Source organism: Clupea harengus, chromosome 9 (genome assembly GCF_900700415.2).
Source record: "Clupea harengus chromosome 9, Ch_v2.0.2, whole genome shotgun sequence".
Classification (NCBI taxonomy): domain Eukaryota; kingdom Metazoa; phylum Chordata; class Actinopteri; order Clupeiformes; family Clupeidae; genus Clupea; species Clupea harengus.
Window position 1 is genome coordinate 9862610 of NC_045160.1, and position 23496 is coordinate 9886105.

Genomic DNA, 23496 nt, shown 5'->3' on the forward strand with positions numbered 1-23496 from the left:
CAGAGCCAATACAGAGAGGTACGTATGTCATCACTCTCAGAGCCAATACAGAGCTGATGATGATGCAAATCCTGATCACCATCGAGTCAAATTGGTACGTTATGACAGGAAGAACATGGCAGGATACTGGTGTACAAAGCATATGTGAACAGTCTTTGAGCAGTTAAGGTGTGACTGTGACTTCACATGGAAGAGTATCAGTGTGGCTGAGGCTCAGGGATGGCAGATTATTGATTGATTCATTATTGATTGATTGATTAGGTGTTGACAGGTTTGACAAGAGCAAGCCCTCTCCGGAAGATCAAAGTGGTCTGGCATTCACCATACATTTACAGGACCAAGACCAACGGATCAGATGAATCTTTCAGTTCCTCTAAGACTCCCAGTGTTGCCCACATACGGAAAGCAGGGCCACATTTCTTTGTGTCCAGTTTGAATTATTTTTCTGCATTTCATTATTCATACCTGGTATTTTCATCAGTTATTCATTGGTTGAATTTCACACATTTTTTGCCAACTCATTCACTCATTCATTAGTGTGCCGGAGTGTGTGACTGAAGTAGCGCTGGTTGTTGTAAACTGACCTGTAGTGAGATGTTGATGATGTCCCACTCCTCCCCCCACATCTGGTTGACTGCGATGACACCAATGATGGTGGTCAGCAGGGCGGCAATCACACCAATCTACCAGAGAGAACACACACCAGTCAACACATATCTCCCCAGTCTACCAGAGAGAACACTAGTGAACACATATCTCCCCAGTCTACCAGAGAGAACACTAGTGAACATATCTCCCCAGTCTACCAGAGAGAACACCAGTGAACACATATCTCCCTGATCTACCAGAGAGAACACTAGTGAAAGGTAGGGAACACTGGCTTTTTCTCTTCCACTGTCCTGTTTTCTCTCATATGACCTTCCTTCACCTCTGCCTCATGACCACATCTCTACCCATCCATCCATCTCTCCACCCCACCCCACCCTGTCTCTCCACTCTGTAAATAGCCTCAGGAGCCTGGGGAGGTAGCTCTCAGGCCCCCTCCACATCCCCTGGGGTGGCCTGACCTTGTGTGTGCTGGGGTGTCAGGGTTAATTTGGCTGCACTGTGCCTGGCAGAGAGGTCATTGGGTGCAGGTGCAGCCCTGTGGGAACAGTGACGCGTACCTTGTGGAGCCAGTGCAGGTTGAGCTGCTGTCCCACAGCCACATGGCACAGAGCTAAGATCTGAGAGAGAGAAGGAACAAAAAAAAAAAACAGAAAGATTGCAAGACAAGGACAGGGAGAGAGAAAGAGCCAAGGGAGAGATAAGGTTAGACCACATATAGGGGGCACAGCCAGAGCCAACTTCATATCAATGATCTATTTGGATGATTTAAATTAGCTTTTGATCATTTACGTCCCAAATAATCAAATACATCTATTATATTTGCCAGCAGAAACTTCATGGGTTTTCAAACAGACATATCATAAATAGTCACAACCAACAGCCAATGGGGGATGGCTGTCAGATCCTGAGAATCAAGTCTCAGCATGAGCTCATAGCCTACTGAGTCATTAGCTTCACAGGAACTCACCATTAAAAAGGCTATGTATGTAAAGCCAGCTGCAGTGGTGGCCAGGATTGGAACTGTCCCATCGCTCCACTCTCCTGAACGGTTATATAAAAACCTGTTGGAGCAGAGAGGAGTTACACAAGCAGCCTTACAGGTTACACATCACACACACACACAGGCTAGCAGCCTTACAGGTTACACATCACACACACACACAGGCTAGCAGCTAGCAGCCTTACAGGTTACGCATCACACACACACACAGGCTAGAAGCTAGAAGCCTTACAGGTTACACATCACACACACACAAGCTAGAAACTAGCATCCTTACAGGTTACGCATCACACACACACAGGCTAAAAGCTAGAAGCCTTACAGGTTACACATCACACACACAGGCTAGCACCTAGCAGCCTTACAGGTTACACATCACACACACACAAAGGCTAGCAGCTAGCAGCCTTACAGGTTACACATCACACACACAAAGGCTAGCAGCTAGCAGCCTTAGAGGTTACACATCACACACACAGACAGGCTAGCAGCTAGCAGGTGGGAGTCCTCTGGATGGGGGAGGAAAACCCAAAACTCAACTCTAGTAGTTATACTGTACATATGCTGGGCAGCCTCTCCCTCTCCCTGTATTTTATATTATGCTTTATACTGATATTGTTGAAGTGGCCATATAACCTACTGTTAATTGTTTTCCTAAATGTATGTCTTAATCTGTTTATCAAATGTTCTCTCTCTTGTAACGTGACCCCTGCTTGCAAATGCCGATGGCTGTGGAAACATTGATCCTCATCACCATATCCATTAAACATATATATGCACTCTACGCAGCCGAACTCCACCCACTCCTTTTGTCTCGTTCTTCACCTCCTACCTCCGCAGTGGGATGCTGTGCAGTCTCTCCTCCTGATCTCCACCTACCCACCCCCACCGTACGGTTATGCACAGATGCAATGGAAATAATTGCCACCATCGACATTTTCTGTTCCATTGCTCTACTTACCCTGGTAATAGTGACCTTACAAGCACACTGCATACCCACTAAGCTGTTCTACAATACTTGAATGCTCTCTCCCACCTTATCCACTATCAGTTTTGTATGTATATAAACCATGGTATGTTTGTATGTATTGTGTACATTTATCCCATGTATCCTAGCATGCTTATCCTTATACATGTATGAATTAATCTTCTCCCTCAGGCAGAGCTGTAAATGACACAATATTGGACAGTTATCCCAACTGGCTTTGGGTAGTGGAGCTTTGTGTTTAAGATGACCCAATAAAAGTAAGGAACCACTGTAAAGGATTGCTCAGTTCTAGTTGGTCTTGTGGCATCATTCTAGGCCACAAACACACATCAAATTACAATTGAGCAAATTACAATTGAGCAAAAACAAGGTGTCTGTCTCCACATAAAAAGACATACTACATTATGTTTGGTGGACTCCCCTGTTTGATGTGACCATCCGCTAGCAGTCATGTTTGAGCTAGAGGAGAAGAAAAACAAAAAGGTATATCCCAGGGGTAGTCTGGACTTTAGGCTCTCTCTCTCTCTCTCTCTCTCTCTCTCTCTGTGTCTCCTGAGACTAGCTGAAGGCCAGCGGGGGGAGTCACATCAGAGAGGTTCAGAGCTAATTACATTCCTGAAGTCTTATCGTTCCTGCCGCTGGCACAGGCCTCAGGGAGCTAACCAGGGGGAGGGCAGACACACAGTCAAGGACAAGGCCTCTAATCACCACTGGTGCTGTTCTCTCCCTCGTTCTTTCTCTCTCTCTCTCTCTCTCTCTCTCTCTCTCTCTCTCTCTCTCTCTCTCTCTCTCTCTCTCTCTCTCTCTCTCTCTCTCTCTCTCTCTCTCTCTCTCTCTCTCTCTCTCTCTCTCTCTCTCTCTCTCTCTCTCTCTCTCTCTCTCTCTCTCTCTCTCTCTCTCTCTCTCTCTCCCTATCTCTCTCTCCCTCTCTCTCTCTCTCTCTCTGTGTGTGTATGAGAGAGAACAGAGGGCCACCAGAGCCTAGGCAGGTTGAGAGGATGACACTGAAGAGTCATGTGACCAGTGATGGGCGAGAGGGAGAGGGGACGAGAATAACCTTGAAGCACAGCAGGAAATTACAGCTTACACTCCTTTTCTGTGCTCCCCCTCTCTCTCTCATCCGTTTCATGCTCGACAGCGTTATTACCTGCCGCGCCTGGTGACGAAACAACATCACCCTCCATCTGGGTGACAAATGGAAAAGGCCAATGTTGCCCTCTCTCCAACAGACAATGTGTCTACAGATCCCAACATGTCTACTGGAGAAGAATGTCTGCTTGATTAAGCTCTCATTGGAATCTAAATGTGAGGTCATGGTGTTCCAGAGCACTAAAAAAAGAAAGGAAAATGGCTGGTGGCAGTTTGGCATTTTCAACCCAAACGTTGCCAAGACTGCTGGGGAAGGATGACAGAAGCTAAGTAATGTTTGTAATCTGTGTGGACAGAGGGCTCCCTTCCACATCCCAGATTAATGAGAGGGAAAAAAACAAGAGGATTATCCAAAATGAGTTTAGGGAACCACGTGTAAGTAACAGCAATCCCAACCCTGTGTTTGCTACCAGTCTTGCCTCAGGGCGAGACGTCTCCAGTGATGAATCCAAATCCAAACAGGGAGATGAGTGCTGATGACATTTAAAGGGGAAACGCTAAAATAGGCACACAGCAGGGTTCTCTTCTGAAATGCCAGGGACTACTGAGGAGGGAGAGGCTGGAGCAGCAGCACGGCCTTTTTCCTTTCCTGACAGATAAACACATCTGGATGCTTTTGGAAATCCCAACTGGGCTAACAGGAACAGAACAAGTTCTCTCATAGCTTTGCCTGGTGTACCCAATGCAGCCATGCCACCGTTTCACCTCTCATCTCTAAATGTGGGGCTTGAGACAGACACACTCTGTCCATGTGCCTCTGCATGTTCTCCCCAAGACTCAGAGACCTCTACATCCTTGTCTGCTTTAAGACAGGAGGTCTAAGGAGTTAGCATTAGCCTGGCTGACGACAAACCCCACTGAAGAAATGCTAAAGATAAAGAAATGCAGAAAGTGCTTTTCTAAATCCCCACATTGAGCCCTAATTATACCTTCCCTGGTCAGATGGTTCCAGTCTCTTGGCCCTGGTGATTGAGCATCAGAACATCTCATGTCAGTAACATCATGAGTGGTGAAACCATTACAGATGATCCAGAACGCGGCGGCGCGCATGGTGTTCAACCAACCTAAAAGGGCACACGTCACCCCGCTACTCATTGAGCTCCACTGGCTGCCGGTAGCTGCTCGCATTAAGTTCAAGTCACTTATGCTTGCCTACAGAGTGCTTGCTGGTTCTGCTCCCACCTACCTAAATGCTCTTGTAAGGGCAAATGTCACACCCAGGACGCTGCGCTCGTCTAGTGAGCGTCGTTTGGCACTGCCGTGCGTGCAAGCACGGCAATCCAAACTATTCTCATTTGTAGTTCCACGTTGGTGGAACGAACTGCCTAGTACTACTAGAGCAGGGCGTCCCTCTCTACCTTCAAGAAGCTTTTGAAGACCCATCTCTTCAGAGTGCACCTCCCTTCCTAACTGGCACCTTGACTAGCGCTTAACTTGCACTTCAGCAGTTACATTCCTGCACTTCTTTTTCCTTTCTAGGTCGTTTTTCTAATTCTTATGTAAAGTAGTATTTATTGTTACACCATGTTCTGTATTGCTCTTAGCTTGACTGTTCTCTCCATTGTACGTCGCTTTGGACAAAAGCGTCTGCTAAATGACTAAATGTACATGTAAATGTAATGAGTCCTATAGGGAACCACTCACCAGTTAAACTCATTGTAGTCATTGTGGGCTTCCCACCAGAAGTAGAACCAGATCAGCAGCAAGGAGAAGGTAACAAACAAGATGAAGGACCACAGGAACTCCCACTGCAAACAGAAACAAAATAGACATTTACATAGACCATAAACATATGATTGAAAATTCTTAATAATAACAACAGTATTGACCGGTTAACTAATATTGCAATTGAAATTTTATTTATAGGTTCTGTCAGAGCTATGCAAATAGGATAATAACATACACGCACGCACACACACACACACACACACACACGCTTTCTGGGATTACCCCACAGCTGAGTGATGGCTTTGCCTCTCTACCTCTCTACCAAACACAGAGGATGTTGCATTAACAAACACACAGTGAGCCCGTCACACTCACATCTCATCATCTAAAACAACCCAGTGATACCAGTTCCATCTGCCTTTCCACAGGCCAATCCTTTTATTGAGTGTGTGAGTGGGGTCAACCCCAGGGCCCACGCGTACAGACCGCTACCATATAGAGCGATGAACACATTTCAGCTCAATACCACTGATCCTACAAGCAAACACACAGCACTGTGCACAACACAAAAAAAGGAACAGACACTCCCAGTTGTAGGACTGACCAATCATGGAAAGCAGTCATGCACACCCTGAGACTGACTGACAGACACAGACACACACACACACACACACACAGACACCCACACACAGTGGTGAAGGGTGACATAAAGTCGGTCCATGGCATCGTTGGCACGTGCCTAAGGCCAGTGGCTGGCAGGATGCTGCTGCCCCTCAGAGACCTGGAATGCCCTCCACTTCTCTCTCTCTCTGGGGTAAAACACAGATTGCATTAAGGGGGCATTTGTCTCTGGCATAAGCCCCACGTAAACATACTAGCTGCCCTGCCAACGCGGATGGAGTGGTTATGAACTGGCCTGTGGAATGACTGCTGCCAATCACTGGAGAGCACTCCACACCACCGCCAGCTGCATGAGTATCACACCAAAACACTGTCGTTTCAGCCCGACAAATGGATTTGAACATTACAAGCTTGGATTAAGCAGGGGTGTCCAATCAGTGAAACAGGAGTGGCAGTACTTTTACTGAAGAAAAAAAAAAACATATCACTGGTGCCTACAAATCCCAACCTGTGTCATTCTACTGATGTTCGTTGAAGACACTACGCTACACACCTGTTTGGCTCGGGGCGTTAGTCCCACAAACCCAGAGCCTGCCTGCCTGCCTGCCTGCCTGCCTGCCTGCCTGCCTGCCTGCCTGCCTGCCTGCCTGCCTGCCTGCCTGCCTGCCTGCCTGCCCTGCCTGTTTGTCACAGTTTGGACTGGGTGGAGTGTCCTGGGGACAGGGTGGGAAGTGAACGGGCTTCAGCTGCTTCAGCGCACAAACATGTTGTGCAGAACTAAAATAATGTTCCATCATGTTTTCACGTCTTCTGAAAAATATTCAAATGACTTCTTAGGAAATCCTTGGCTAGCACCTTTTGAGGTGCGAAGCAACACTTGTCGTGGCACGGAATAGAAACTGACAGAGGGCTGCTATGACAACAAGAACCACAGGGTGCTGGTTTAGAGGCTTCATGCACGTGAACGAAGGCTATCTGCATACCTGGCATAACACATCTATGACAGCCAGCTACACCATCATTTGGCAACGCTGGAGGCCCTTCAACACTGAAGATGACTAAATCCTTTCATTACCAGGGGTGTGGGAAGACCAACTCAACATGTGCTCACAGGAGCTCACACTCATCACAAGCGTCCTCCCCAGGAATAGACCATGCTAGCACAAGGCAGGCTAACAGCTTTGTGTGGGAGTAATCAAGCCCACTACACGGGCCTGATTCACAAGTCCAAGAGGAATGTTCCAGAGAACCAGCACTGACGCACCACAACAGACCCCTTCCATCACACACCATCTCTCCGTAACGCCTACTTACAGAAAATGCAACACGCTCTCAAAAATAGAGTTTCCTTACTCACCAAGGAAGATACATATTTAATGCTTTAAACATGGCCGTGCCATTTGGCTAACCTGACACACAGATAGAGCTCTATAAAAATGACCAATGATGTTGGAATGGTGAGAGAGTCTATTCGCCTGATTAGACACGATCTTCACACAGCATGGGCACGGGGTGGAGGGAGTGTGGAGATGTTTCTGGCATAAGTGGGTATTGCACTCAAGCAGACTCATTCAATTAGCCAAAAAGGGTCAGCAGACAGAGTTCTCATTGGCAGTATCCATCTCAGGAGGAGTACATCTGTCAAGTTCATTAGCAGCCCCTTGGTGCCCCAGACTGAGGATGGCACTCTTGGTCTCCCACCTTCTGGCCCCCTGTGTCTGTGCACTGCCTGCCTGCCCTTCGATGGGATTGTTGGGCCCCTTACAGTCCTCTGGAGTCGTTTCACTCTGCTGAGAACTGATAGTCCCATCTGAAACCATCCAGAGTTCAAACACAGGCTCTCATACTTGCCTTGCAAAGTACCCTCAACAACACAGCTGATACTGATAAAAGCTAGATAACACGCTTATTGAGGTATTTTGGCAACAGATTTGGCCACGCCGTTCTGTAATAGCTATAGTCACACTTTTATGGGGGTTAAAAGGACTACAGAAAAGGACTGACTAATCACGGAGGGCAGTCATGCACACGCAAACCCTGGGCAGCTAATGGGAACAACCGGTGTGTTTATCTTTTATATATATGACCATATTTTAACATTTATTTGAGGATGTTATGAAAACAGTAGCTCCCAGACAAGACTCCCAGACAACCTCCATGGTGTCATTTCAAACGGAGCAGTGATGGTTTTGAACAAGTGTTTGAATGCTGAGCTCCTTTATTGGCACTGTAGTGTATGAGGGTTGGCAAACAGCTTGTGGTTACATCACTGCGGCGGGCAGGGGCAAAACCGTGTGCTTTTATACCAAGATTTCCAAGCAGCTTAGAGGACTCATCTGTGTGTGTCTGTGGTGGTTAAAAACAAACAAGGAACAACTGGCACAGATTATGGAAGCCCCCCCTCCCCCTTCCCCTCCCCCTCCTATCTCCTGCTGCTGTGAGGGCAGGGAATGTGTGCTGTGTACTCTTCAGACACCCAGCTTGGTCTAGCTATGTGGGAACACTTCCTCAAGGCCACACAGGTAAGACACAGCCGCCCTCAATCACACCATTCAGACTAAACCAGTCAAGGAATGTTCAGGGAAAAGCACACTAGCAATAGAAATATCAAGGTCAAAGTATTTGATGTCCAATGTCCATTTAGACACATCCATTCAGATCCAGTAGTTGTCATGATGAAAGGTGTACCAAAAGAGAGGCCTAGAACATGGCTTTGAAAGCTGAGCGACATTATTGACACTATATTGAGAGAGGGTTGCCAAACAGCTTGTGGTTACATCACTGTGGAGAGGGGCAAAATCATGTGGCCTGATTTTACCAGAAAGGCTTCCTGTGGCTTATAGGACTTTGGCTTGGCTTGGCTTTAAGCAAACCTAAAATCCCTCAAATCTCTTGTGTCAGTTTCTCTCCCACTCGCACATGCGCACATACACACTCGCATCACACACACATACACACAGAAAACCATAACACCAACTGCTTACTGAATATTGACCAACTTATGACAGTCTTAATGTCTTCCTTACATAAGCCATTCAATCATCAGTGAGCCATTCCACTCCTGTGGGGTCTCCGAGAAAACCATCACACACACACACACACACACACACACACACCCACCCACCCACCATCAAATATTCAGCTCCAGAGTCTCCTCATCAACAGCACACATACGGGACACTCATGGGTTTCATATGGCAGCTGAGGTGGTGTAAGAGTGTGAATGGCACATGTGGGTGCCATGCATCAACGACAGTTAAATGCACACAACTATTTACTGCCATGACTTATTCAAGCAGCTTGTTCAGACTTCATTAACATTCAGAAGTCAAAATAACAAGCAGATGAATGAGGACATAAAACAACCTAGCTATTCAACCCCAATCAAATCAGTATGGTTAAAATAACTCCACAGTATCATTAGACAGGGTGCCATGCCTAAAATGAACAATGACATTCACAATACCTGCAACCTTCTGTTGCTCAGAAACGGATACAAGAATCATGTTGTTTTGGTTTTGACAACCTTTTGCCAGAAGTGGTCAGGCAAACACTAATCATTCAAAGACAAACTATTGCTGGGTGAAAGTTATGGATGACCTGAGTCCCCTCAACAAGAGATTGACAGGAGAAGAGGAGAGAAGGACGAGGTGCCTTTTTCCATAAAAGGTCAGCTCAAACTATATAATAAGAGATGTCTGAGGTCAACGAGATGAACAGAACATTCTACCCTTCCCTGTCCCTAGTGCATGTACACTTCTCCATCAGGCGCCCACACAAACACACAAACACACACACACACACACACACACACACACACACACACACACGCGCACACACACACACACGCACACACACTTTCATCTCATATCACTCTCTCCCAAGCCAGCTCAAAGTGTCTGTCTATGGATCAGACAGGTAATGGACAGAAAGAGGCGATCAGGGGAAGGTCCTACAGAAGGACAGATCCACCCACCCCACCCCACCACCTGCCCCCTCCTTCTGTCACCCACCTGGAGCAGTTCCCCTCCTCTGCAGTTCACTTCACCTCACAAGAGCCAGTGGGGGATTCTGGAAACTTACAGTACAGAGCAAGGCTGTGCCGTTAGCTAACAGAGAGGAAGGCCACATCATGTCTCCGGACATGCAGGTGAGACTAGAGACAAAACAAATCCATCAGAGCATGTGCTGAAGAGCACTAGAGTTGATGGGTGACTGACGGGGAAAAAGGACAGCTTTCATCTGCTGAGGCACCCTGAACCAATCTGTGCCCAATGTCAGAGATATTATACGTATCAATTTAATTTGGAAAGGAGGAAGTAAGCAGTCAATAAATCAGCTGCCAAAAAGAAACTCCCGCCAGATGCAAACATCACAATAGACAGAGTCCAGAGATCCTCTGTAAATCCTTTCCAGGTATTTTGATGCGATACGTCACCATGTGAGCGAGTATGACCAATGGGCAAGCCCTGTCCGCCCTCCGCGTGAACCAGTCCAGACTGTATGCTTTAAGCTGCTGGATCTCTGCTGCACAGCACACAGGAAGCCGTGGAGGAGACGACTGGCCGTGGGAAGGGCCACGGAATAAACAAACTACAGAAAACAAGCAAATCTAACCTGAGCTTGTTTGGGAGTGTTTTGGCACATCCACAGTCAAGTAGCATGAGCCTTTAACAGTAGACACAGAGTGAGTGAATGAGTAATTTATGAAAGGAAGACAAAAATGACATGCAAACAACCCCCACCCCAGAGGAGCGAACACAAAGGGAATCACCATGGTGACAGCCACGGGGGATTAAATATGACAGTCCAAGCACATTCCAGATCACCTTGGAGGACAGAGAGAGAGAGAGAGAGGGGGGGGGGGAGAGAGAGAGAGAGAGAGAGAGAGAGAGAGAGAGAGAGGGAGAGAGAGAGAGGGGGAGGGAGAGAGAGAGAGAGAGAGAGGGAGAGAGAGAGAGAGAGAGGGAGAGAGAGAGGGAGAGGGGAAGAGAGAGGGAGAGAGAGAGAGAGAGAGAGAGAGAGAGAGAGAGAGAGAGAGAGAGAGGATGCTGAAATATAATTCTCTCCGAGCATGAATATTGAGTCTTGGATACCTGCACACTCTGCTGTGGAAATGGGCCTGGACACAGACTGGCAGGAAGCCCAAATGCGATTAGGTCGCCCTCGATACCCCGAGCCGCCTTTCCAACACTCTCATGTAGTGTAGTTGCGCATAATATTGCCGTGTACCTGGATCCCTGACACCAGTGCAGTTGAGTTGTTTTTTGATGTTATTACTAATAAACACCACATAAAACACATCAAATCCAATGCACTCTGGCAGCGCCACTATTATTACCATCACACTCCCAGAGATTATTACCATCACACTCCCAGAGATTATTACCATAACACTCCCAGAGATTATTACCATCACACTCCCAGAGATTATAACCATCACAGATCACACTCCCAGAGATTATTACCATCACACTACCAGAAATTCTCATCAAGCAATTGCACCAAAAATGGCCCCAAAATGTCAAAGTCCTAAGTTCTCCTAACGCTCTTTCATGTTTGATATGTTTCCATAAATCAGATTATATGTTGTAAAGGAGTCTGAGAGGGCAGAGGAGCTGGATGAAGCCCATGTCTTGGCCCGTAGCTGCTGTGTTACAGGTAAAGACAGAGTTAATGGAAAAACTCTCAATTATTACTGAGGTCAGATCGTCTTTCAGTGTGACAGGCAGCCCACTATACAGCACAGCCAACCTCCTGGCCACACACAGGGCCTCACAAAGGGAACGCTTTTACACAAGGGCCTTTACTACAGCTCTCAGGGAGGGAGGGAGGGAGGGAGAGAGAGAGAGAGAGAGAGAGAGGGAGGGGAGGGAGGGAGAGAGAGAGGGAGAGAGAAAACAATCTTATAATCACGTGTTAGGCTAATGGTCTATCATGTGTAAAATAAAGGCTGGGCTATATATAGTCTACATGTAATCGATCAAGTCCAGCAAAGACGATAGACAAGGAAATCTACACCCCAAAGTCAAGATAATGGTCTTGGAGGACTGGCACAGATTTGAGACGGAGTTAACATTAATGTTAATTACATCATTAGCATTTGACTTCTCAGGCTGTCTAATTCATCTGGAGAGCAGATATCTGGGGCCCAAACACCAGTGCTCTGGTGCCACTGTCTGCAAGCAAGACACAACACTAATCTTATCCTCCATCACACAGCCACAACAACAGGATGGTCACGTGGAGAGATGTTCCACGCATCATGGTAAGGGAAATAAATGACTGCAAACAGAAGGCAAAACTTTCTTTGAATTTAGACTGACAAGAACATCTAGTTGTAGCATTTAAAAGCTCAAGCAGATTTGGGATACAGTAGATGGTCATCTAAAAATCACCAGTATTCAAAGTTGGGATGCTATGCTCCAGACACCATCTCCTACCATACAATGTTGTCTGCAGTGCAGTCAGGAATCGAGAACCAAATGTCCTCTCAATCAGGAAGAGATGATGGTTATCTGCTCCATATGCATCCATCCCACACTTCAAATCATGTGTTTGAAAGGCAGCACTGGAGGACCAACCGATGTCTCAGCAGACTACCAGTCTGGTGCATACTGCTTTTGATGTAGAAACATGCACAAGAAATTCCTTGAAGACATTTGGAATTGCCTCAACTTTGTGAGTATTTGTTTATTGAGCCTGAGATATGTCTGGTTTCATGGGATGATATAACCACAGATTATATACCATATACCAAAAATGATATACCATATACCAAAGATTACATACCATATACCAAAGATATGACCTTTTCCACTGAGCCACCTCTTACAAGCACATTAGCCTTCATGATGGAGGAACAAGCTACAACTTATCCGTCACGTATGGTTTGGGAATCGTCAATGCAGAGCCACTGAGGAAAACGCTGAGATAGCATTCAAAACAATAGACTACTGATTCAGGCTAATTCAAAACAGATAAACAGGTGCATGAGATGTTAAATGTGTATTCCTTCATCTTGTGAAAATGAGCTGAACATGACGGACTGATCTGTTAGCTGGTGACAGCTGCTGTGAGACCTCAGTGAGACAGCAGTATCCATATGTGGAGTGTGACCAGACCAACGCCTATGCAGCCATGCAGCCGGCAGGAGTGGAGCTCAGGCCACCAGAGGCAAGAGCTCAGAGTAGCTATCCCCATCCATGCACAGACAGACAGCTGACTGGCTATTTCTCTCCCCGGCAGGCCAATCCCAACACAGCACACTGGCCAAAGCTGCATGGAAACTGCTGACAGGGCCGGTGGCCTGCTGAAAGGTCACGCTGCACACAACAGGAAAGCCTCCCCTCTGCTCAAATTCCTCCTCTTCCATTAAACATCATCTCTCCCTAAAAATCCATACTAATCCATCGGAGTGCAGATCATTTACATTGATGAATCTTCAGCATTTTGGCTGCCTTCAATCCCAGCCCATTGTCTTGGGCTGCAGAAGCACTGTGAGAGGTGATTGGGTGCAGTGTGAGGAGGGTCAAGGTCAGTAGAGAAGCACTGTGAGAGGTGATTGGGTGCAGTGTGAGGAGGATCAAGGTCAGAAGAGAAGCACTGTGAGAGGTGATTGGGTGCAGTGTGAGGAGGATCAAGGTCAGAAGAGAAGCCTTCAGAAGCAGAGGGTCAAGGTCAGAAGAGAAGCCTTCAGAAGCAGAGGGTCAAGGTCAGAAGAGAAGCCTCCAGAAGCAGAGGGCACACAAGCAAACACACAGCTGCTGTTCTGTCATGTGGGCTCACTCTTGGGCTCCCACTTCAGAGGCACACACAGCATCCAGGCCTTTCAACTCAGTTAAAGGTACTGCGTAAGTCTTCTGTGTGCTTCTCAGACACTTTCAACTCAGTTAAAGGTACTGTGTAAGTCTTCTGTGTGCTTCTCAAACACTCAACTTAGTTAAAGGTACTGCTTAAGTCTTCTGTGTGTTTCTCAAACACGGGCAGTACCCTTTGTTCCTGTGCTCTGTTTTGCTGCATCCATCAGTATCTCCTCAGCTCAGTTCAGCTGCTCTCCTGGGCCTCTGCCTCTCTGAGACACTGGGAGATGGAGTGGCCTGCTCTGACCTCCCGCTCCTTCCTCCAAACTCTCTCTCTCTCTTTCTCGCCCTTTTTCTCTGCCCCTCTGTGTCTGGCAGATTTCATCTCTGTAGTAAAACATTCTCTGGGCCAGATCATTTAGTAAATGGCAGTTTTTATATTCATATTTCATTATTTTTCCTTTAGAAATCATATCGGCAAAGTAAATGAGCTTGGGGTTAGAATATTCAATTAAAAGGAGCAAATACACTCAGTTGAATCATATTGATGCTGTTATCAGAGTTGCAACACAAAGCGAGACCCAGCTCAATGAGAAAACATGGGGGTGGTGTCACATGGGTGAATATGATAAGATCAGATAAAAAGATAGCCAAACCACAAGCCTCTTCAATAGACTCGATCAATGAGGCCTATGGCCAACGTAAGAGCCACACAGTGCAACACATCAGGGAATAGATTAATCTGATTGTGGCCTGTTCAAAGCAGCCGGGGTTAGCCATTTGGTGGCTCTCTACCATCCCAACGGAAACGTACCCTCCAGCCACCTAAGTCTCCTTCCTGAATTAGGCCTTTAATGTCTCTGCTTCAGTAAGGATGACCGGATGGAACTCAAGTCTCATGCCTTAAAACTGTGACCATTACTCAAAGACTTATACTAAGAAACAAGTGTGGAAAACAAGAAAAAGAAAAAAAAAAGTGACTTTTCACATATGGCCACTGAAATGTTCCCACTAATTCCCACTTCCCTCACCCTTCCTCAGTGATATACAGGCCTACATACAGAAGAGCCTCCAGGGCTGGCCATTTTGAAACAGGTGAGGCTGGGTACTCACCTTGGTAGTGTCATCATGTGACCGCTGATAGCGTTTCCAGCGGCATCCGTAGATCCCCGTCAGACATGACAAACAGAGCTGCCTCTCATAGACCTGCAGCGGCTGGTGCTTCACCATGCTCCTTCAGTCTGTCCTCCACCCCTCCACAATAACATCCCAGAGCAGCGATCCTGGGCCAAACAAAACAAGAGGCACATCCAATTCATATGGCTAACAATGAACTGTTACTTTTTGAAATGACAACATTCCATCTACACTCTCCAGGAATCTAATTCAGTTAAAAGGTACCAAATCATGAGAGCTAGGTTAGAAGACGTAGGTGGCCTCCCCACTGAATGAAGCGCTATAGGCCCTATTCTAGAGGGCTTCTGCACATGACCCAGCACGTTCAACACTAGCCTGCTAATCAGCAGCATGTCACACACCAAAGGCATCGGGTCATCCACACAACATCATCTCATTACACGCGTCACACTCCCAAGATTCAAAAGAACATCTGATGCATTTTAGAGAATACACACTATGCAGCTCTACCTTTAACTTACTGTGGATGAGCTAATAGGTTACCATTTCAAGCCCAACCTCTGATGACCTTGATCAATGATGGTTTGGAGGAGATACCTACATGCAGGCAATCATGTTCACAGTTCAAAAGGGTTCACGCATAACTAACCATAATGACCTGGAAAAAATCCATACATGGTCAGATTTCTATAGTACATACGGGTAGTGTTTTAACACGCAAATGATGGCCTGTTTTTTATAAAGTGTTGAAGGGCATTAGCTTAGGGCATTAGTCATTTAGTATGAAATGTATAAAGCTCTTTACCACAGATGTATCATGCAAGTATTAAAGTATTATATATTTATACATGGCAAGTGGGTTTGCTGTGTTTGTACAGACTTTTTCCATATGGGACACTCTAACAAAAAGACACGCACACGCACAAATCACGAGACATACATAGATCAGATCCTCACACGTCCCATTTAAATGCATGTATATGGCATGCCAACAGATGGTAAAAGCATAGCTCTGTCCACCCACTTAGTGTGGAGTAGGAGGGGAAGAAGAGAGAAGAAGAGGGACTATCTCCACTGTGAGATGCTGCTGTAGTCTTCCCAACTGAAACCCTCTGCTTACAGCTGCCCATTCCCACCAAACTGGAATGCAGATTTTCTACTTTTCCTGATGTTCCGGATCCGGATGTTTCCGGATGTTACATGGTGTCTATACATGGTGTGTGCCAGCCAATTTCCCCGTAATATTAACAAATGCAATCACTGACATAGATTTCTGCTTCATAGCTCTGCTTATCCTTATAGTAGTAACCTTATGAGCATTATGTATACATCCTGCATGTATGCTAATGTGTTTAACCCTGATCCTCCTCTCCTCCCTTCTCTTCTGCCCCCCCCCCCCCCCCCCCCCATGGCAGACAAGATGGAAACACATCCCTATGTGGAGGTGAACATGTCATTTAAAGGCACTTTAATATAGCTCATACAAATTCACACAGAACAAAATTGGAATGTTATTATGATAATGGTTGTCTGCAGGAGTGTATTCTACTGAACATAGAGCACGTACCCTTCCCCAACAGGAGTGTATTCTACTGAACACACAGAGCACGTATCCTTCCCCAACAGGAGTGTATTCTACTGAACACACAGAGCACGTACCCTTCCCCAACAGGATTGTATTCTACTGAACACAGAGCCCAGGGAGGGAGCACGTATCCTTCCAAACAGGAGTGCTAGTGGTTGTTTCTCTCCACACCCTGTGTGACTGCTTGCATAAGACCTTGTTAAGCACACAGGTCATATAATGATAAGGATTAGCCAATGTTGATATGATTAAGTGATGACATACAGCCATCCCTTTGTCTGGGCATGCACTCTTGCTCAAAGAAAAATAGGAAAAGGCAAAACACGTGGTTATGTAACACAGGTTGGATAACATCACCGCTAGGGTAAATGGAAGGCGTGAAAGTCAATGTTGTCCAGCATGATGAATCCAACAAATGGGGGCCAACAAATAATGAGCTGCTGTTCCACATTTGGAGTGGATAGAGTGCTCTTCCCCTTCCTGTCTGAAGAGGCTTCTTTCCTCAAGCCAGAGGTCAAATGAAAGGTCTCCTCATGCCTCTGTCAAAGCGTCCAGCTCAGAGCAGCTGCATGACTGCAAACAGGCAGCGAGTAGACGAGAGACGAGAAGAGGAGGGAGTCATGCGAATTCTGAAGAAAGACATGGAACTGTGCTCTCCTTTTCTGCTGCCTCACTTCCTGCATATGAAAAGCGGGAGACAAACATGCCAGAGTGGAGGAAACGCTTCAGCACTTTCTGACAATAATAAGCCCAGTTTGACATGCTCCAGAAGGGTGGGGAGCGGAGCAGGGCTGAGAGCAGCTCCTCCAGGCTGACCAGAGGCCATGAGCAGGGAGGAGCGCCCCAGCAGAGGGCCACGGGGCTGGGGGGAGCAGTTCTCCCTCATGTGTGCAGGGAGACACTCTCACTCTCACTCTCACTCTCACTCTCACTCTCACTCTCACTCTCACTCTCACTCTCACTCTCACTCTCACTCTCACTCTCACTCTCACTCTCACTCTCACTCCCACTCCCACTCCCACTCTCACTCTCACTCTCACTCTCACTCCCACTCCCACTCCCACTCCCACTCCCACTCCCACTCCCACTCCCACTCCCACTCCCACTCCCACTCCCACTCCCACTCCCACTCTCACTCTCACTCTCACTCTCACTCTCACTCTCACTCTCACTCTCACTCTCACTCTCACTCTCACTCCCACTCTCACTCTCACTCCCACTCTCACTCCCACTCTCACTCTCACTCTCACTCTCACTCTCACGGGATATGAGACATGACAGGTGCATTGAGTCAGTGGCAACACCTGCCTGGTTTCACAGCAGCCTTCTAAATGAACACATCCATGGGTCTTGTAGTGGTAGGGCCCTCTGACACACAAAGCTACAGCAGGAAGGCACACCGTGATGCTCACAGAGCTCTATATTATTATCTGGACTTTATCCATAGATCCTTTATCCAGTTCAGACAGACTGAAACACTCCTAGGATACACTAAAGAGAGATTCATGAGTGTTGCCCTTCAGCCAAAAATGTTACCAAATTGCCCACACACTAGCATGCTATTGCTATCGAACCATTACCAATTTAATATTACTGCTTCCTGCCACCATTACAGCTTGTCAGTATGAGACATTAAAAGACAGGGCTCCACAATATTTCTTTTTTTATAACTAATCGTTCCCAGGCCTTTATTTGAATTATTCTATTGCCCTGCTTTCCTAACTCTAAACACAGAGGCAAGGAATTACATGCTTACTGAATGTTTCTACAACAAATCACTTTACTTTGAATTGTAGCATAGAAATCCAATTGACCTGAGCTGGATCTACACTGTCCTTTCATGCTTTGATCCCAAATGACAAGAAGCCCAATCAGGGAGCAGCACTTCTTCACACTTCATTTCTTAAAAGCCTGAGCAGGGGATGAGATCATGTCTTGGATGCATCTCATCCGCCTGAGACAGGATGAATATGTTCTGGCCTCTTCCAAGGCTCAGTGCTGTACTCAACCCCCCCCCCCGGCTCTCATTAATATGTTTGTCTTTTCCTTCATATTGCTAGCGCCTCATTCCCTCCCCTCTCCAGCGCCTCCTCTCCTCTCCTCTCCAGCGCTGACTCAGCTCCCTGGTGGTGAGCTCACCTCTCCCCTCTCTCCTCCACCTGGAGCAGCCATCTGCCTTCTCACCCTGACACCACACACACACACACACACACTCACAGCCACTATATCACCCTTACACCACACACACACACACACACACACACACACACACACTCACAGCCACTATATCACCCTTACACCACACACACACACACTCACTCACAGCCACTATATCACCCTTACACCACACACACACACACACACAGCATACACACAGCCACTAGCTCACCCACACCACACACACACACACACACTCACAGCCACTATATCACCCTTACACCACACACACACACCACACACACAGCATACACACAGCCACTAGTTCACCCTTACACCACACACACACACACACACACACACACACACACACACACACACACACACACACACACTAGCTCACCCTTACACCACACACACACACACACTCACACAGCATACACACACAGCCACTATATCACCCTTACACCACACACACACACACACACACACACACACACACACAGCCACTACATCACCCTTCCACCACACATACACACAGCCACTACATCACCCTTACACACACACACACACTATATCACCCTTACACCACACACACACACACACACACACACACACACAGCCACTATATCACCCTTACACCACACACACACACACACACACACACACAGCAACTATATCACCCTTAAACCACACACACACACACACTATATCACCCTTACACCACACACACACACACACACACACACACACACACACACACAGCCACTATACCACCCTTATACCACACACACACACACACACACACACAGCCACTATACCACCTTTACACCACACACACACACACACACACACACACACACACACACACACACACACACACAGCCACTATATCACCCTTAAACCACACACTCAGACAAGCTCACACTTACACCACACACTCACACAGCATACACACAGCCACTAGCTCAGCAATTACCGAATATTCATTCACGTGACATTTTGAATTTACTTAATGGTGTATTAATCACTCTACTTTTGAAGTGAGAGTGACTGACACTAACCAGCATTTTTTTCCTCGTAACTATGAATAGTCCACAATACGCATTTGAAGTATCCTAGATACCTCACTGTTCACTCTAAGGTCTATAGTTTAACTCAACTCATTTGAAGTAGGTCAGATTCTTCACTGTTCACTGTAAGGTCTATAGTTTAACTCAACTCATTTGAAGTAGGTCAGATTCTTCACTGTTCACTGTAAGGTCTATAGTTTAACTCAACTCATTTGAAGTAGGTCAGATTCTTCACTGTTCACTGTAAGGTCTATAGTTTAACTCAACTCATTTGAAGTAGGTCAGATACTTCACTGTTCACTTTAAGGTCTATAGTTTAACTCAACTTGTAAATAAATGAGAGCAGGTAGCACCGCTCTTTACTAAACCTCAGACAATATGTGTACCAAACCAAACCAAACCCCATCCCATCCGCATGTGCACTAGACCACAGTACATTAAATCACTCCACAGCAGTATGTGGACCAAACCACACCACACTGTAGCAGTATGCATACTTAACTCTATCACGCCATAGCACATCTCTCAATAAACACAGCACAAGCAGTCTTCCAGAAACACAGATGTATCTTGTCCACACATCACTGTAGTGTGCTATAACAATCTTACACATGTACACATTGCTTTCATTCTCAAAGACAGAGACAGAACTGGATTTAGGTGTTGACTGGGAAGCTCTGAACACCAGAGAGGTTGGAGACACATTCTATCAGACAAGGCTACACCAAGGTTAGATACTATACCATCATGCAGTATCGCCTTAAAGCCAACAAGATGCTGAAAGAACAGAACAGTACTTCAATCAATGTGCAACCTCAACAAGCACCTCAGATAAAAAAAATTTAAAAAAGAGCTCTGATGAGACCTCTGCTCGCGTGATCAATTCCCCATATTGATTCTCTCTTTAGAGCCAGTGGGATATTGGCAGAGGAAGAACACTCTGATCTGAGTGTGGCCTAATCAGAATGCAGAGGATGACATCACACCATAGCAGGAGAACAACATGAAATGACTATGAAAAGAAACTGAAGATCTGGACACAGTTTCCATGTCAGCACAGATGAAGTGATTTCTCCACCAGGGTCAAAACCACTTTTTTCCCTTAGTTCAACCATACAACAGTCAAACAAACATTCTCCATTCAGGAAAGCCACAACAGTCAAACAAACATTCACCATTCAGGAAAGCCACAACAGTCAGACAACCATTCACCTTTCAGGAAAGCCACAACAGTCAAACAAACATTCTCCATTCAGGAAAGCCACAACAGTCAAACAAACATTCTTCATTCAGGAAAGCCACAACAGTCAAACAACCATTCACCATTTAGGAAAGCCACAACAGTCAGACAACCATTCACCTTTCAGGAAAGCCACAACAGTCAAACAACCATTCAGGAAAGTCACAACAGTCAGACAAACATTCACCTTTCAGGAAAGCCACAACAGTCAAACAACCATTCAGGAAAGTCACAACAGTCAGACAAACATTCTCCATTCAGGAAAGCCACAACAGTCAAACAACCATTCACCATTCAGGAAAGCCACAACAGTCAGACAAACATTCACCATTCAGGAGAGCCACCATTGCTCCTGCTTCAGTTACCCTCTGCCCTTGACTGCACATGCAAGGGGGCCATTTCCCAGTCCCTGTCCCTGGCTTCACCTTTACAGACACAAATGTGAAAAGTGACCTCTCACCCAGGACTGGTTAAAGAATGTGCCTGTACATTCCTGCACATACAGCGGCTGGAGAGGGGCCAGCAGCACAGAGAGGGGGCCCTGGGCCCCTGAGGCCCACGTCTGACTGGATCATGGAGTCAAAGGGACATTAGGAGTATTACAGTCGGTCATGGGATTTAATGTGAAATGCAGATGTGTTATCTCAAGAGGTTAAATGAGTGAACTGCAGAGCCACTGTGACAAACTCAACAAAGGCGATATACTGACACTGACTTAAAAAAAAACCCTCAGAGGTCGGACTTCTGGTTTCTGTTTAAAATGCAAATACAATATAAATACTGCAAATACTGTGAACAAAAGATGTGAATAACCTTTCTGGTGTGACCATCCTTAGCTGAGCCCCAACAACCTGGTAACCTTCAGAGACGAAGCCAGATAAGCAGAGGGAGACCAAAACAACGGTGTGGGCGTTTTTGATTTCCGTAAGATGTGGCACTCAGGAGAGAGCAGTGAGGAGCGAGGAGTATTCAGCACACAGCTGTGAGAAGATGAGCCTGCACACAACATTCTAATCTGTCTGGAAACGTCTGGGGCAGCAACGGCCTTATGGAATGACAAAATACTCAAATAAAGTCAAACAAATGTTATAGTAGAACAATAGATTTAATACTAAAATGTATAGTTTGAACACAGCCAAATCCCTTTTTGGCCATTCTTAGTATGTAGCCATATTGTAACAGTATCATTAAATGTCAATTTGGGGCTTTCACACTTCGGCAACTACACCTTCTTGAAAGAGTAGCCTATAGACCTAAAATAACGTATTACACATAAGACTGCCATCACATAGTATCTAAAATGTTTGTATTCATTTGATGAATATAATCAACACATCCACAACAATAATAATATATGCCACATATATGCTAATATGTTTCATCTTGATTCCTGTATGAATTTATCTGAACTTATCTGTTCCACCTCTCCTCCCCTTTTATTTTGCTACTCAACTGGCCGCAATCAGATGGGTCCCCCTGGGCTCAAGACTCCGTCCGGTTAAAAGGGAGTTCTTCCTTGCCATCGTCACCTTATTGCTTGCTGGGGGTTCAGGCTCTGTGCCCCCATCATCTCCTGCTGAATCATTTTTGCGTTGGCAAGAGAACAATCAGCACAGCACAAGGAGCCATCTGAAACCCAATCCCATTCTTTTGTGTTGTGACTGATAAAAGAGGGAGCCGTGTAAAGTGAACCCGGGAGCTCAAGTGCCAACCGTGAGAGAATCAGGCCAGGTCTGCACAAAGGCAGGTAACAGGGCCAGTGACCAAGCAGAAGGCACACAGCCCACAGCAAAGACAGTGCTCTTCACCACTCTTCACACTGTGGGACAGGAATGATCAACCAATATCTCACCCATGGCAGCCATCCTCTATGATCATTGACAAGGACGACAGGCCATCCTGGCTTTCTCCTCTCTGTACTGTGCCTATATCTCTGTGTCTTTCTCTCTGTACTGTGCCTATATATCTGTGTCTTTCTCTCTGTACTGTGCGTATATCTCTGTGTCTTTCTCTCTGTACTGTGCCTATATATCTGTGTCTTTCTCCTCTCTGCATCTCTGCCTTTACCTGCTCTACAGCGGATGTGAAGCTTTTTATTCTGCTGTGATTGATCCAGATCGGGAAAGGTAATAAAGCCTAATAATGTTTCAGCGCAAGCAGACATTGCTCTTACCTTTGCCCTGACCACCAAGACGTAGTCTCTTCAAGGCTCTAAATAAACCCATGGAGAAACATATAGAGCGTATTCAACAGTGTGATGTGTGAAAACAACACTACAATGCTGTGCTTGGTAGCCTGGAGGTAGTACTGTATGTGTGGTCCAAAAACATATGTGACAAACAGTAAACAGTGAGTACAGCTCCATGGCCACAGCTCCATGAGTCAGTGAGTAATTGTAGAGTGTTGTCGTGCCTTCCCAGCCTTAAGCAATATCAGAAACCCAAGCTGTCTCGCACCCCTCATCACG

The 23496-nt window shown here is 46.2% G+C and overlaps 1 protein-coding gene across 7 annotated transcripts in view; it reads right to left on the minus strand.

The window, feature by feature from the left end:
- gdpd5b (glycerophosphodiester phosphodiesterase domain containing 5b) overlaps window positions 1–23496 on the minus strand; it is a 43116-nt gene that overhangs the window by 12956 nt on the left and 6664 nt on the right. For all 7 annotated transcript variants that reach the window (XR_004164286.2, XR_004164285.2, XR_004164289.2 and 4 more), the window contains exons 2-6: window positions 14951–15120; window positions 5391–5494; window positions 1577–1670; window positions 1167–1226; window positions 585–683 (exon numbers count right to left, since the gene is read on the minus strand). Coding sequence is in view for 2 of the 7 variants with exons in the window: in XM_031573302.2 (XP_031429162.1) it covers window positions 585–683; window positions 1167–1226; window positions 1577–1670; window positions 5391–5494; window positions 14951–15067 (474 nt within the window). In the remaining 5 variants the exon portion in view is untranslated. The remainder of the gene's footprint in view (window positions 1–584; window positions 684–1166; window positions 1227–1576; window positions 1671–5390; window positions 5495–14950; window positions 15121–23496) is intronic.